General features: G+C 33.4%; 1 protein-coding gene and 1 long non-coding RNA gene across 2 annotated transcripts; both read right to left on the bottom strand.

Moving 5' to 3' along the window:
• Positions 1 to 3336: 3336 nt before the first annotated feature.
• Positions 3337 to 17191, bottom strand: LOC134258533 (uncharacterized). The gene is made up of 3 exons (XM_062741092.1): positions 16722 to 17191; positions 8217 to 8441; positions 3337 to 4010 (listed from the first exon to the last, which is right to left on the bottom strand). Exons 1-3 carry the CDS (start codon positions 17125 to 17127, stop codon positions 3337 to 3339), a joined length of 1305 nt encoding a protein of 434 aa, XP_062597076.1. The 5' UTR covers positions 17128 to 17191.
• Positions 11360 to 13830, bottom strand: LOC134258536 (uncharacterized). The gene is made up of 3 exons (XR_009990171.1): positions 13579 to 13830; positions 12935 to 13036; positions 11360 to 11782 (listed from the first exon to the last, which is right to left on the bottom strand). It is a non-coding gene; the product is annotated as an uncharacterized LOC134258536 (long non-coding RNA).
• Positions 17192 to 17603: the final 412 nt, after the last annotated feature.

The raw sequence follows: 17603 nt of genomic DNA, 5'->3' as shown, positions 1-17603 counted from the left end.
GCGCACGCGTACAATAGGGAGGAAAAAGTATTTAGCAGTATAAATATTCGTTATGAGGCATTGAAATACTTTTTACTTTTCTCAATAAAAACAATTTTTAGGTTGTGAAAACTGTAATTTTCTGAAACCGAATACTTTTAGGAATTCAACAAAATTAATAAGGGTCATGCCAAAATTCCTCATTGGTCAATTTCCTCTTTGTATTACGTGTTACGTTTTTTTCTTTAAGTCATAATTTTGCAGGTTTTATTGTCGATACAGTGACCTGGTCAACAAATACATGTACAACCTATCATTTAGTCAAATTATGATCGAAAGACTTTTTTCATACAAATCGTTAGGTCATTATTTACTCACTGAAATATCTACAGATCGTTCTTTTATTCCCCCGATCATGACAAGGAGCACACGGTTGATGTGACAGGTTGGTAGGGGGTTTGCTTACTCATTTATATAAAGCATGTCACGGTAACTCAGTCAGTGGGGTGTTCTCTTCGTGATTGGAAGGTTATATATAACTATGTATGTTCGAACCTCGGCTGCGCTTGACCCACAATGTGGAAAATGCTAATCGAAAATCTACTTGATTTGGATCACTAGCTATACTTTTGATTGGATCATTCGGAATTTATGTCTGCACTTTTAGACATAAAGATGTTTTTTCTATACGTTTGATTTACAAGTAATAAATCTGCTTTAACTAAATATGAGACTTCTTTGCAAATGTATATCAAAGTTAAACATATTTGGTATAATCTATCCGTCCTTTAACATAGGTACATGGAGCGCGTTTTTCACGGGTCTGATGGCTATTTTTCGACTAATCATTCACTAAAATAAAGTGTGAATATAATTTTCATAAATAAAATATATTTTATGTTTCATGCAAATCTTGTAAATCTATATCAAACGTAAGCTATCAATTTGACCACAATGTCGTCTTTACATCCTGACAATAAAATAAAAAATGCATCAACTCCGATTTTCAAGATCTATTTTATGTTTCCGAAGAAAATATCTAGAAATTAACTTTGTTGCCATGGCAGCTATATTTTTTTTTTGAGTATACATATAGCCTTAATTATTGCACTAAGCAAACTGAGCGTTCCCTGGACTCCTCTTGCATTTCAACACGGACGAGTCATCTTTTGAAATAGGACTGGTGGTGTTATAAATGCGTAATTTTTTCTTCGTTGAACAAGTTTCTTTCCTCAAAGATTCATTTAAAACAGAATATATGATTCCTTGTTTCAAACTGTTAATGCATTTATTATAGAAAATACTAACACTGGAGGTCTATACAAATTAACACCAACACAGTAAACAATGCAAGTATTTAATTTTTTAATTTCAACAAAGGTGTAGATTTTAACTCGAATTTCTTCCATACAAACATGTCATTGATTGATAGAGCTCACTGCATGCATCGCTATGAAATTGACATTATTTGTTTGGCGAAGATTTTACTGTTGTTTTCTTTTGTTTCTGCTCAAAAGCAATTCTTCTTGGTTTATGCATTATGAATCCGTTACTTTGTTTTCATTTTTTATAACACCGCATGTTTCATCTATTTTTAAAGCGTTTTATAGGTCAGGGTCATATTATAGAGGTACCTGTACAATTCATCCCCAGAAGAAACCGGTCGACAAAATAAAGGTTTATTTTTTGTGTAGTACGTCATCAAAAAGTGGTGTAATGAGCCTCCTAAACAGACATGTATTCAAACACATACTACTCTTGTAAAAAGAGGCGCAGGGGCCACATCGCTCACCTGAGCAATTGGCTAGGAAAAAAGCACATATCAGATCCTATGAAATTTTAAAGAGGTTGTGTGTGTGTGTGTGGGGGGGGGGGGGGGGGGGGGGGGCTTGATTTGAACACACTAGAATTTGCATTTCCTGAGCATGATTCCCTATAAATATCATTCAGCATGGCTTTGAAGTACTTAAAAAAAGATTTTAAAAGGTTTCCCTAAATATTCCTTTGCAAAACTTTCATCAGCCATTTGGCCCCACCCTACCCCCAGGGGTCATCATTTGAAAAAACTTGAATCTACACTACCTAAGGATGATTCCACATAAGTTTAATCTTTCCTGGCCCAGTTGTTCTTGAGAAGAAGATTTTTCCTATATAACTTTGATCTGCCATTTTGGCCCCACCCTACCCTGGAGGTCATCATTTGAACAAACTTGAATCTACACTAACTAAAGATGATTCCGTATGAGTTTCATCTTTCCTGACCCAGTGGTTCTTGAGAAGAAGATTTTTAATGATTTTTCCAATATAAAACTTTGATCAGCCATTTTGGCCCCACCCTACCCCGTTGGGTCATCATTTGAACAAACTTGAAAGAAGGATATGTTGTTTCTTAAATAAGTGCTTTGACATCAGAAAAGAAAGTCAACAAGAGGCCCATGGGCCACATCGCTCACCCGAGTAACTTGGGTGATGCAGTTCTTTACCAGATTCCCCCTCTTGCTCTATCTATCATGCCCCCACTACCCCCTTCCCTTTTATGATTCTAACAATTTAATATCTACACTACCCAAGGATGCTTCCACTAAAGTTTCAGCTTCCCTGGCCAAGTGGTTCTTGAGAAGAAGATTTGTAAAGATTTGTTCTATATATTTCTATGTAAAACTTGGATTCCCTATTGTGGCCCCGCCCTACCCCCGGGGGTCATGATTTTTACAATTTAATATCTACACTACCCAAGGATGCCTTCACATAAGTTTCAGCTTTCCAGGCCCAGTGATTTTGAGAAGAAGATTTTTAGTGACCCCTCCCTATTTTTGTCTTTTCTTGATTATCTCCCCTTGTAAGGGGATTTGGTCCTTCATTTTGACAATTTAAACTCCCCTTTACCCAAGAATACTTTGTACCAAGTTTAGTTAAAATTGGCCCATTGGTTCTTCAGAAGTCAAAAATGTGAAAAGTTTACAGACGGACAGACAGACGGATGGATGACGGACAAAATGTGATCAGAAAAGCTCACTTGAGCCTTTGGCTCAGGTGAGCTTAAAATGAATATTAATATTGAGAAATACACAATTTTGTTCACCTCATATTTCTCACCTTGTATATGCTTGTATTAATTGTGTTAATTTATGTTATGTTACTGATGTTCATGACTGTATGCCGACATGGTAATTGTCAATAAATGAAGTGAACTGAATTGAATTTTGAATTGTTTTATGGACTTCTGATCATGATTGCTGTCCGTTAATATCTCCATATGTTACTTTTTAACTATTCTAACTACATACCAACTCAGTTTTTTGAGAACAAGATTTTAACATGTTGTTACCAAAACAAAGGACATTTTCAATTTTTCATTTATCCAACTTTTTTAATATATTCTGAATAAAGCATGAAATGCTTCTTTTTGTTCACTTTATCTTTTGTTTCTTTTCGTCTAAATGATGGACTGTAGGATATGTCCTTTGTTTTATCAAACATCTGCAGCTCTTTCAATATTTTATGAAAGTTGCAACTATGGGAAAAGTCTTTCAAAAGTGTATCATTTAATTTTGGGCCAAAAAACCGGTGATTGAGAACCATCCAAATTTGCAAAACAGCAGACAAGTTGAATCTCACTCCACTTTCATCCCACAATGATGCAGGTTGATGTCCACTACTTAACAATATGTCATTTTCATAATCATACATTACAATGTAATAATGGAGAGGAGTTAAAACCAATGATGGCACCAGTGTAGGACCACACAACCCTTCTCCATCTGTTAAAGCTACATTTCCTTCACAAAAAGAAACTGTAATAGCTTGACTGAGTATCTGTTCAGCACATTTTTCAAATATCAATTTTGCACCATTAACTTCACATCTGTCAGTCGAACTACAATTCTCCTGCAGGCAATCTTCTGTGAGAATTTCTTCATCCTCTTTCAATTCATCCTCAGGATCATCACTAATAAAGCAGAGTGGAACGTATGAAAGGCGTGGAGGAACCAAAACTACATCAGGATGACCATACCAAATTTCCTCACATCCTAATAAAAGAGAATTTTTTTTAATCAACAAATATGTACCCTGTGGCAATGTCAAGCATTACAACCCACAGGACGCAATACACAAATCATGTTCACTCTGAAATATTTTGAGGCTTGATCTGTTGATTGATTTTGGTGTGAAAGTAACTAGCTGCAAATCTGTAGCTCACTGGTCTGAAAGAAAAAATTGGGATGAAGGACCAAAGAGCTACAGTGCCACCCATTTAAACTAGAACTGTCTAAAAGGGATAAATACCCCCGCTGGGGTTGCCAATTCACAAATACATTTAATGGCTCTAAGAGGTGTTCACAATTTTCTTACAAAAATCAACAGTGAAAATATAATTGCTCATTATACGTTTAATGAATGAAACAAAGGTGCAACTAAATAAAACGTCAAAACTAATACATTGTAATTCCATTGTAACATTTCTATTTCATAGAAAAAAAAAACCCATTCCGTTCCGTTCACAAAATGTACCATTCCGTGCACAAAGCATACCGAACTGTACCGTTCAAGTGGTGTTGTAGCACAGTTTAAGGTCTGTATTATATCATAATTTTTTTTTGTTTAAATACTTAAATACACGTTAGAACAAAATATTTGTTTAAATAAAATTATAATACTTAAATGTCACTGGATGGAACATTATCAATATGAAAACATTATTAATTTCTGCTTTCCAATTTACTACACTTGACAAGTATGTATGCTTACCTATTCATAATTATCATAAGCAAGATTGTATTACAATTTTAATCATAAAACTGAATTTATAAATGTAATCAAATCACAATCCATGTTCACACAAAATACTGTGCGTAAAAGTACCCCAGATGTCATGTCTATAAATAGTAATACATATAACAATGTTACAATTGAATTCTAACAGTAAAAGAAATATATGCTGAGTACAAACAAGAGGCCCAAGGGCCTTGAATCGCTCTTCTGATAAATTGTACAATCTATCACTTCTATTAGAAGCCTCCAACTCTATTAGTATCATAAGACCCAAAATGCATCAAATTACAAAGTTTAATAATATTTAGCCAGTTAAGACTGAAGATATTATAATATAATGATAAAATATCTTAAGTAGGTCACAGTGACCTACCTTTTGATTGAAATTTTCTGAGGACTCAAGAATATTAATTGACAAAGACTGATGATTCTAATTAAATAAGTACCTGAGATATTCAAAAGTAGGTCACCATGACCTACTTTTTGGTCAACATTCCCTGAAAACCCAAGATGCATCATCTGACAAAGTTTGATGATTCTAGGCCAATTTGTACCAGAGATAATTAAATACAGCCATTAAATGTCAAAAGTAGGTCACGATGACCTACTTTTTGATCGACGTTATTCAAAAACTCATAATGCCTGAACTGACAAAATTTGATGATTCTAAGCCAATACTGTAAGTACCTGAGATATTCAAAATTAGGTCAACGTGACCTTCTTCTTGTTGGACATTCAATGAAACCCTAAGATGCCTCAACTGACAAAGTTTGATAATTCTGAGTCCACAAGTACCGGATATAATTAAATATAGCCGTAAAATGTCAAAAGTAGGTCACAGTGACCTATTTTTCGGCCGACGTTCTCCGAAGTAGGTCACAGTGACCTATTTTTTGGTCGACGTTCTCCGAAAACCCAAGGTGCCTAACCTGACAAAGTTTGATGATTCTAAGCTAATACATACCTGAGATATTCAAAAGTAGGTTACCATCATCTAATTTTTGGTCGATATTCTCCGAAAACCGAAGATGCCTCAACTGACAAAGTTTGATGATTCTTAGCCAATAAGTGCCCGAGATACTTAAATATAGCTATAAATTGTCAAAAGTAGGTCACTGTGACCTACTTTTTGGTCGACAATCTCTGAAAACCCAAGATGCATCAACTGACAAAGTTTGATGATTTTAGGTCAATAAGTACCAGAGAATCAGATACTTAATTATACTCACAAAATGTCAAAAGTAGGTCATCATGACCTACTTTTTGGTCATCACTCTCCGAAAACCCAAGATGCATCAACTCACAAAGTTTAATGATTCTAAGCCAATAAGTACTGGAGATACTTAAATAAAGCCATAAAATGTCAAAAGTAGGTCACCGTCTGAAGGTAATCAAAATATGCATTTTAAATAATTTGAAAACAAATGTCAGCAAAATTCAAAAAGTAGGTCACAGTGACCTACTTTTTTTTATGAATATGTTTTAAGGTCCCAGGATGCATTAAAGTACAAGATCTAAACCACCCAGTGTCTGAAATAATGGGATTTAATGTTTTTAAAAAGGTAAGTCATAAAGTTCAAAAAGTAGGTCACGGTGACCTACTTTTAAGTTGACATTGTTTAAGTTGACCCAAGATGCATCAACTTACAAAGTTTGATGATCATAGGCCATAAAGTGTCCAAAATATGCCTTCAAATCAATTTGAAAACAAATCCCCGCAAAATTTAAAAAGTAGGTCACCGTGACCTACTTCTGATTTAACATGATGTGAAGTTGTAAGATGCATCAGCTTACAAGATTTGATGATCCTAGTCCTTCTAGTAAGCAAAATATACACGTTTTTATTAATTGTAAATTTAGGTCAACTTTGAATTGACCTTGAGACCACGCTCTTTGCCCCAGGGTAATTCCCAAATTTTAATCTTCAACATATCCTGATACTTGTATGTAAGTTTGGTGAAAATCTGCCTTGTGGATATGGAGAAGAAGTATGGAGAATAAGATTTTTTAGCAACCAATACTTTTGGTTTTGTTTTCCTGATTTTCTCCCCTTGTTTAAGGGTCCCAACCATTATTTTAGTATAATTGGTAGCCCTTGGACCAAGGATACCCTGTGACAAATTTGGTACTGATTGGCCAAGGGGTTCTTGAGATATGGCCCATATTCTAAAAAGTTTACTTGACAGGAACTATTCCCCTCGGGCAAGCCCTCGGGGAATAGTTCCCTGTCCCGGGTTTGATAAAAGAGCTATCCCACTCACAACCAGTGGATAAGTGTTTTATTATACTGATGTATAATATAATTTCTGAGGTTTGAATTTTTTTTAAGAAAGATAATTCTGCAAGAATAATCTGAAATCCTGATGACGTCACAATGCTACTGATAATCAGAAGTCATTATGACATCATCAGTTTAAAGATTTATCGCTGGAAATCAAAATTTGCGGCAACAATTGCATGAAAATTTTCCAAGGATAACATACACCTACCGGTATTTACTGGCTATAAGGACAATAGCCAAGTTTATCATCCGCCAAGGCAGCAAACTATTTCCCGAAGCGCAGCCGGGGGAAATAGTTTGCTGTCGAGGGGGACGATAAACTTGCTGTTGTCCTCATAGTCAGTAAATAGGTGTTTTATTATACAGATGCTGACTTTACTTTTGTTACGTCATAATATATACGTCACAATCCGTATAAAATCAGAAGTTTTCCAAGATAAAAAGCAAGGGAAACAGAATGCTGCCAGTGAATAGTTTGATGACTATTTCACCATGGGCAGATAGCACAAAAAATATTTCACGGTAGGGGCTGTTTGGAAAAGATAGCATGTTTATTTGTAGTATTTTTATATAGAACAAATTGACAGAGGTATAATTATAACAAAAACTATACCCCGGGGTATAGCTTTGCCAGAGCTGCCAACATTCTGAAATGACAAATAGTAAGGCGGGTTCGAGAGACCGCCTAGGCACCCTGCCGCTGAAGATGTTTTGTAAAAGGACATACAATCTGAGGCTTGTTTTCATTTATTTTACTTTAAAAACATTGACAGGAATGTGATCGGCCTTCTAAAACTGTAAGGATGATACAAGCAATCATTATAAGGATTATGAATGTATTTAAAATAGTAGAAAGTATAAACTACCATCTATGAAAATTCCGGTAATATAAACTGAACTAGAAAAACCTAACTAGGAAGAATATAGAGAGAAATCGTAAGGCGTATTTTAGAGGCTGATTTCGTACGCCTTACGCCAAAATCGGAAGGGTTGGCAGCTCTGCTTTGCTATGCGTGGACTGAAAAGGATAGTTACTTTACCTTCTGAACTTTATCATGTTTATATAGGAAACATTTTAACAGAAGTATAATGAAGTACTACATTAACTATTTATAATTATATATCAAACAAAGACATTGGAAATGTAAATATTCATTGTTTAATGCAGTGCACAAATACTTACCAAGTCCTGTTTGTCCATAATATATAAGGGATGCACAATCTAATGGCTTCAGACATGGACATTTGACTGGTTGTCCTTCGTAGTCATTGCTTATAAGATATCTGTTACCATATACAAGGCGGGATAGAAGATGATTTGTCAATAAAACAGCAACAACAACTTCTGGCTGTTTGTCAAATGCATCTCCAAATGGATGTCTTTGCTTTAAACACATCTCATGGTGTTCTATAAATAAATTTAAATAATTATTTATAAATATGTTATAATTTATCTTTGTACCAGAAAACATGATAAAGTAATTAAGAGTCATTCTCTGTAAAAACCAAAGAATCCAAGGAGGCCGTAAAAATGAATGTCTCCGAAATACGTAATTTTTTGTATTTAGAGTGTACTCAGGTGTCTAACTGAGAAAACCACCTTAGTTCATGTTTCGGGGTGTCCGTTGCCATGGCAACCGTAACTAACACAAATATGGCCATTTTGACAGGTTCTATTTCATGAAATATAGCATTTTTAACCCCAATATTTCCTTTAAACACAAAAAATATGACCACTTTCAATTATATAATTTATTTTATGCATTCTTATATAATTAAAATAATTAAGAATTTAATCTTTTGCCTGAGGCGTTTCAAGCTGATAGAAGGCTAAAAATATCAAATTTCATGATTTTTTCAAAATGCAGAAAAATCCATTTTACCCTCTATTTCAATTACATTTATCTTTAAATTCCAAGATAGGTTTTTTAAACTTCTTGTTTATTCCAAATATCTATACTATAGTCTTTCATTTCATATAGATTCCAAACATGTGTTTTTCAGATAACTCGGGAAATATCAAAATGAAAATAACCCATAATCCCGAATTTCCTCAGATATGGATTGGAAAACTGCGTTATACATTGTATATGGTATATTTTGTAGAGTTTGTTTTTCTCTTTTGAGGACATTGTTTATGTAAAACAACCTTAACAGAGAATTAAATGATAAAAAATGAATGAAAATGTATCATTTTAGGGGCGGATAGCAACATAGCAGTGGTTAACAGGGCTCATGGGATTTTTTTTCATTTGAATTCATGTTTTTATCGGTTCAAAATCACTTTTGTGGCTAAATTTTAACAATACTGACGTGTATATTATTCATGCTACTAATCAATTCTTTAAATGAAATGTAGATATATTTAAGCAATCTCCCATGCAGAGTTGTCGTTCGTTCCTCTCTCAGACACCTCTGCAATGGGCTCACGTCAAGATTTTTGACATAACGTATAAAACTTGATATTTGAAGAATTGTTTCAATTCAAATCAATAGTTCTGAATTGATTTAGTAAATATCTATCTCAAAACTCAGACATAAGCATAGAAATTGAATTGTAATGAATTAAAACAAACGCACTATTTCTCGTGTTTAACACTGTGTATACGCGAGCCAACAACAGAGGTGAATGTATGAGCCGATGGTAGAGAGTGATATTTAAGATATAAAAGTAACACACAGATATTTCATTTTACCCCCCCCCCCCTTTTTTAATGAGGAAAAGGCTGGGGATTAATGACACCTGTTCTATGACTCAAACTTTATCTTCTTCAGCTATTAAACGTATTTGTTACAAATTTAGCAGAAAAAAAAGAGTCGATGAAAAGTTAATTTATTAACTCTATCACAACGTAAGGCTAAGGTCAAGAGTTCAAAGTTAACTGAAGAATATATACATTTAGTATAATTGCTTCTCCACATTTTCAGGAATTGATTGGAGATGACCTTAAGTCAGGATTTCTGATTACAGAAACAGAATGCTATAAAGTACAACATGTTTAATCCAAAATGGTTTAAATGGACTAAATAAACAATTGATAACTGAAAATAAATCTGAAAATTAAAAGATTATTATTTATTATTATTTTTTCAAAAAAAATATAAAAGATTATGGTGTGCAGAGAAAGTTCGGGCTAATTATTTTTTTTAAATAACTTTTTCAATTATCAATTTATATTAAAGCTCAAACATTATTTCATATACTTGTAATTGATTGATACACAATAAAGAATTTCAAAAATACATGTATGTATGTATACTGTTGAACACAAACCATTCACAGCAACATATCTAAATAATTTGATTATTGAGCTCATAAAATTATAATACCAGCAGAATAAGGACAACAAAAGTAAAATGAGGCCATACATGTAAGTAATAAGAGTTCCTGTCATTCAGATTTTCAACTTGATTGCAGGCTCGTAAGAGGCAATTTCAGTTGGAAGGGGGGGGGGGGGGGCACAACCATACATTCTCAGTGAAAACTACCAAAAATTTCTAGAAAGCAAAATAAGGACAAAAGATCATTAGACGTATTTTCTGAGGGGGCACAAGCATAGAGTAGCTATGTTTATTATAGAATTTTATATAGTGGTGTTCCAATCATCGATTATAATCGAAAATCAGTCGATTACTGACATAATCCAACCAATCGATTGCATTTTTAAAATTCTGATTAATCGGTTTATAATTTTATTTTACAAGCCATATAGTTTTTAGCCATAATTTTCTATCCTCAGCATTGCTTCTGACTTATTTGTGTAACGTAACAGTGCAGATAAACAAACTCTTGCATTTCTACCCAGATAACAAAGCATGTTTCTGGGCATAGGCATACTTTTACTTCTATAAAATGAACAAATAACAAACTGGATCACCAAAGTGAGTCGTCATTTACCCATTCTTACCATTTACTTGTTTAAATTGATATACTTTTTACGTGTCCGATTATAATCGATAATTAGTTAGTTAGAGGAACCCAATCATCGATTATGAAATTCTTACCGATTCCCATCACTAATTCTATATATTGGCAAAATATTAGGGGGGGGGGCAAATGTGGTCATATTGTGAAAAATAATTATATATTTTCTATGAAATACCCAAGAGCCATTAGCAGGAATAGTAGGGCAATGACATACTTAAGTGAATAATTACATAGATGTACAATAGGTGGTTTTTCACTTTTATCAGTTAATATTTTTGTCATCCAAGTAAACGTTATCCTTAAGCCTTGAAAATAATAATAGACACTTTTGACATAGATTTCTTTAATTTTTTTGTCAATTTAATAAAAATTCAATAATTGTAACAAAGGATGGAATTATCATTTTACATGAGACTACTGTTTATACACTTTTTATCTTTTATTTAAGAATGTACATTATTAAATTCTTTTTTTTAAATTATTTGAAGCATATTCATGGTAGTGCATAGTGGACCCATGTTATTATGCATGAATAACTTCAGGACAAGTGGTCAAAACTTCCTTCAGGTATAATACTATAAGCAAGACTAGGATTTTCTTCAGATACTGTAAGACTTCACTATTTCTTTGATGTTCTTTGGGAGAATAACAGCAATGTTTGTCATTATATTGTTGTAGTATAATATAGCAGGCTTAGTGAAGGTGTCCCGACGGTATCTCCCATTCTCTGAAAACTCTCACTAATTTTCATCAGATACTCATTCATTTGCTGAATGTCATGACTGGTCATGACTATATGTAAAACTCTGGCTTCTTGAGTTCTGTAATAGACAATACAAGTATTCAGATTTACCAGGTAGATAATACAAGACTTAAGTTAACCAGAAATCTCTGTCAAGACTGTAGCTCTACTGGTTTGTACTGATAATAAAGAAAGAGAAAACTAGCAGTTGGGACATTTAAAAAAGCAATCAATAGAATAATGACAAAAACAGATACACAGAATTATTTATCTTATTATAGTTTACTTGTGTGCCAAGTTATATTGAAATCAGACCAAAACTGTAGGAGGAGTAGCATTTTGAAAAACTATTTACAGACGGACAGACATACAGACAGACAAACAGAAGACGGACACATGACTATCGCATAAGCTCTTCTGGTCTTTGACCAGTAGAGCTAAAAATGATTAAAGGAACCAGTTACACTTGTACATGTAATAGGTCATACATCCTCTCTACACCAGTGTAAAATGATTTTTGGACTTTGCGAAAATTATATTGAATAAAGATGTAAATAATAAGCTTCTCTATTTCATTTTCAATACATAATACATGGCATTTAACCCCAGGAAAAAAATGTTCAAACACAACACAGTATCAGTAGAAATAATTGCTATTTCCTTCTATGGAGAAGATACATGTAAACAACATGTTTATAATTTAGAATTTAAACTATCTTGCCCTTTTAAAATGTTAAGAATACTTGATTTGATTATAAACTAAGTAATATAGTGTAAATGTATATTTATTGGCATTTAAATCTAAGGGCAGATAAATAGAACAGAATCGTAACTCTTTAGTGTTCAATGTAGAGAGGTTTTATAAGGAAAGTGGTACAAACTTTTGTCAAAAATTTTGAAAATAACAACTTGGGTCATGTTTTAATGAATAAAATGAATAAGTTTTACAGTGTAGTTTTTTTTAATTTCTTATTCAAAGTTGCACAAAAAATGAATTTGAAGTAAAAAATTTTTGTATAGAATAATTAGGATGATTTCAGATGGGTAAAAATTGGAACATCACAGAACGTTTACATGCCTTGAAAAGTGGGTCAATAACAGTAGTTAATGTATATATGGAACATGAAAGCTGTATCCTCTATCCTTCAAAATTTATTACCAATGTCTAATTTCTTGAAAGATATAGAAGTCAAGGCTAATGGGTCAAAATTATAGTACATGGACACTATACCTCTTTATAATTTGGTTTTAATACGATGTTGAAGGCTCCATGAATGATCTAGATATCTTCCCCTTCCTTGTGATGCCCCTCACTTGGTCACACAGCAGCATGCTACAATAAATTGTATATTTTCATAAAAATAATTCAATTCCTTACAGGTACTAATTAAAGCATAATTATATAAGAATGAATTGTTAATTTTTTTTTGCCATTCATCACATATTTAACGGTACTAAGTCTTTTTATTTAGTTTTGTATGTTGACAGGTCTAAAATAAATGTGTACAATAATTCAAATTTGGAGAAACTTTTTAATTAATATCTTGTTAATCTTTAAATGCATACATCATTATAGAGTGTTCAAGATGAACAAGGAAAATGAAATTTACAAGGTCAAGACAAAAGATTATTTCTTATTCTACCCACATAGCTATTAATAGCTACAATGTACATGTATGTAGGTTTAAGCTACCCAAAGTAGCTATTTTACCCACTTCTAAGACCTACACATGTAGATAGAAATGCTTTAGTATAGTCTTTGGACTGTACCTTTTTACATTCATTTCGATTTAATTCTTTTTCAATAATTTCATCTACTCATAACTCTACGAACAAATATTATTATATTGTGTATCAGAAATTGTAGTTACTTACGTGTACATGCATGGTGTATAACACTGGTAGCGTTGCACCAGCTTGACCAATCAAATGACCTGCTTCCAAATTTTCACATGTTCTATTTGGAGGGGAATTCATAGTCCATCTCCTCTGGTGTTTTCAATATGCAGGTGTGAACTTAGAAGATTTGGAATTTGACAAAACTTCCTTCTTCACCTCTTTGTATTTTATTTTGAAGAAAAGTTAAAATAACGTCCACATTTGATAGTCATTCACTGTATTTACTAAATATAATTTTGCAAGTGTAACACATGCATGGCATACGACCTACTTTAGACAATACATGGCCATTGCTAAAACTCACGAGTTGTTGAATGTCTTTAGAATAAACAATATCACATCTGCCAAGGAAGCTATACTGTATAATCTAAGCAGTTTCGTATAAAAATATCAGTAAAACACATCGTTTGTGAAAAGGAACTCCAAACCGGCAAAACGTCATGCTTACAAATACTTTTGTTTTTACCTAATTCTTTCACTGTCGGAACTAGAGAGTTCTACAAAGGGAGATAATATTTTTGTGAAATGCTAGTTTTTTTAAATTTTCAAATGCATTTTATTTTTTTAAAACAAAAAACACACATCCAGAATAATTATGAATAAATAATCAAGTATGTTTGCTTTCAAAATATTGTTGATATTTTATAAACCTATCTTGGGATTTTTTATAAAATGGCACTGAAAGTATGGTTATTTAGTGTGTTTGTTATGGGTTAAAAATAGGAGGAAATTAAATTTCTTTAAAATAAAAAGGGGAGTTAGTGATGAAGCAAAATAATTTTTTATCTTTACTTCACACCTTGTTTTCACAATTTAATGCACTTAATCCAACCATAGTGCATTTCTTATTTAGAATTTTTTATGTCAAATTAGGAGAAAACTGACCTTTTCAAACATGGGGGTAGCCACAAAATGTGTTAGGGGGCCATAACCTGGAGGATAGGTCACATCTCAAAATTTTAAGTATACCTAATTAATCTCATACACATTCATATTTTTTTCATATATGTTTTATTAAAATCTGTGATATTCGTTTGAACGGCATCTGTGGTCCTTACAGAGAATGACTCTTAAGACACAAACTTGATTTATACCCTTTAATCCCTATTAATCATCCCTTCCCCCTATAAGCCCCCCCTCCACCTCTCTCTCTCCCATCTTGGTCTTATTCAATTGTTGGGAAATAAGGAGCCCCTGTGCTGTTATTAAAGTCATCTAAAATATCAAAATACCTCCATATTTTTAAGAAAGTACAAATGAAACTTGGTTATAGGGTAACTCTTAGGCATAGTATTACTGAAAGTCAAATATGTTTAGAATGATGACCTTATCATTATGTATTTCTGAAAGTGAAAGTTACCTAAAAAATTGGGTCACTGTCGTTTTGCCCCAAAACCTGAATGCTCCATGATTGAGCACCCCAAAGATTTTTACCAGTGCTGCGCCCAGGTACAAATTTGAGCACCCCAAATTTTAATCACCAGCGCCCCAAATATAATTCACGAGCGCCCCGAATTAGCATTTGGAACACCCCAAGCTTTATAAATTAGTAAAGAACGAAAGTATTGTTTTAACAAAAATAAACTGATATGAACAAATTACAATTCACGAGCGCCCCAAATTATATTTATCAAGAGAGTCTCAAATCTAGACAGTCAAGAGGTCATAGATGTAAGTTTGGATAAACGTACTGATAAATGTTTGACATAATTTCTCAGTGACGTCATAATGGTCGACACCCGTTCAGTGGATTACATACATGCCGTTGGGTTTGAAAAATAATGTATTTCACACATTAAAAGTCACAATCAGGCAAATATTAAATATGAATAATTTTTGTGTTTGTGTTTTTATGGACAGTCCCATTTCTCTAAGGTCTATCCTACTAATTTGTCACTTATTTTCCTCGCAATGTTTGTTTGCGTAATTTAACTTTGCAACGTCATTTGACGTCACAAATGGCTCTTACATCTAATAACCATGGCAGTTTTGAAGGGCGCTAAATTCACATTAAAGATCAACGAAATAAGCAACTGTGAAGAAGTAAAAACAGAGTGTAAATATAAGCATTGAATTGAGATTTTTTGATGTCTTTGGTCCTATAACACACCTGGTCATGTTGACAAATTATCATTCCGCGCGTTAGTGGTTTTACAAGATCTGAAAAGGAATCTTCTCAGAAGTTTGTTTTCAATTAAATTACATGTACTCAAACTTGCACATTTTTGTTAATAGCGAGCGCAGCGAGGCGGCGTGAAGCGCCGTTCGCGTAGCGAGCTCAATAGACTAACGTGTACGACCGGAGGAAATTCGGGTTGAAATCTGCACATTGTTCCGAGAAATTTTTATCTCACCGCGTGAAAAAATTCCAAACTCCCAGTAATCCTTTGCGGTGCATAGCAACATAGTGGCTCAAACATTAACCCTTTCACGATAACTGCGGTACTACTCTTTTGCAGGGCAAAATGGTATAATTTGGCGAAATATGACTTAAATGTAATTGTCTTATATCGTCATTTAATTATCTATTAACAAAAACTTCGCCAAACGTTATTTTTTGCCCTGCAAAAGAGTAGTTCTGCAGTTATCGTAAAGGGGCTAATAGCAACAACTTACTTGAAAAAAATTACAAAGAATGATTTAATGCAATCTCCATGCCACAAAACTATCGTTTGCTTCCTAAGTCAACAGGACTTTTTATCTGACGTCATACTTTCGTCAAAACGGCTCGGGTATTTCCGATTTTGTCGGAAACTTCCGAAAAGTTCGGAATCTCGATCCCGATGCCGAGGAAGTGATTGAAACTGAGGATAGCTGATAGGCAGTGCAAGTACATGTAAAAGCTGTGTAAAGGTTTTTGATAGTAAATAACTGCGCTCGCCCCAACGGTCGCACCGTAGAACGTATTAATATATAGCAGAATCTAATTCTGTTGAAGCATGACTATGATACTGTGCGCTGAAAGAAATGTTTTGAGTATAGGTCAAATTTCCTCTAAAAAAGATTGCCTACGGAAAATGATGTACACTATCCTTGCCCCCAAGCACTAATAATTAAATATTTCAAAACTATTTAAATAGGCTATTCAAGTAAAATCTCAGAGCTTAATAGTTACTCACCTAAGTCTATGAGGAAATCTCTCAAGGCAGAAAGGGCATAGAAATAACTCCTTTCATTCCCTGTGGGCAAGTCGAAGAATCCAACACCAACATTGCCCACAGATCGACGCAATGCATCAAATCCTTGTGAATAAATATTCGAAAAATTCTCACACAGCACTAAGTCATTGTTGTCTTTGACGGTTATCAATTCATACTCAAGATGCGCTCTTGAAAAACTGTCACCTATACTGCAACGTTTAATCTTCAGTGGTGCGAGCTGCAAGTCCCTGTAGTTCTCTAAGGCTGAATTAATTAAAGAAGTCAGTGATGCCGGAGGCTTTGACGACCAAAATCTCTTAGTTAAGATCCGTTGCCTAAATACAGATGTGATTTCCAAGCGTAAACATTTTCGTAAAGCATCCATGGTCAATGTGAAGAGGCTGTTTACTGTTTACACCAGAAATCAGGCGCCATTACTAGTTTACCGTACACCACGCCCGATCTAAATTCGAAGCGAGCTGTTTGTCAATATAGATGATATTAAAATAATTTATTATAATTTCAGCAATAATATTTGTTTTACAATGATATATGTCAAATATTATGTAATAAGTATTTAGCAAAAAATGTAAAGACGTTAGCCATTTTTTTTTTATTTTTGAGATTTTAGAGAAATTCTGAACTTAGAGATATAAAAATATCCAAAAGCTTTAACAAAGCAACAATAGTAATAATAAATAGTAATGATAATTAATTAATAATTACTTATATGTTACAAAGAGAACAAAAAAATAAATAAGTTTCAAAATATGAAAACACTGAACTTATTTTTGAGATTTCAGACAAATTCTGAATTTAGAGATATAAAATAATAAAAATATGAAATTCAAAGGTTCAAAG

This window comes from Saccostrea cucullata, unplaced genomic scaffold (assembly GCF_032062105.1).
Source record: "Saccostrea cucullata isolate Sc308-1 unplaced genomic scaffold, CSIRO_AGI_Scuc_v1 ctg1886, whole genome shotgun sequence".
Classification (NCBI taxonomy): domain Eukaryota; kingdom Metazoa; phylum Mollusca; class Bivalvia; order Ostreida; family Ostreidae; genus Saccostrea; species Saccostrea cuccullata.
Note: the sequence above shows the minus strand (reverse complement) of the source record. Positions and strands in the feature narration are given on the sequence as shown.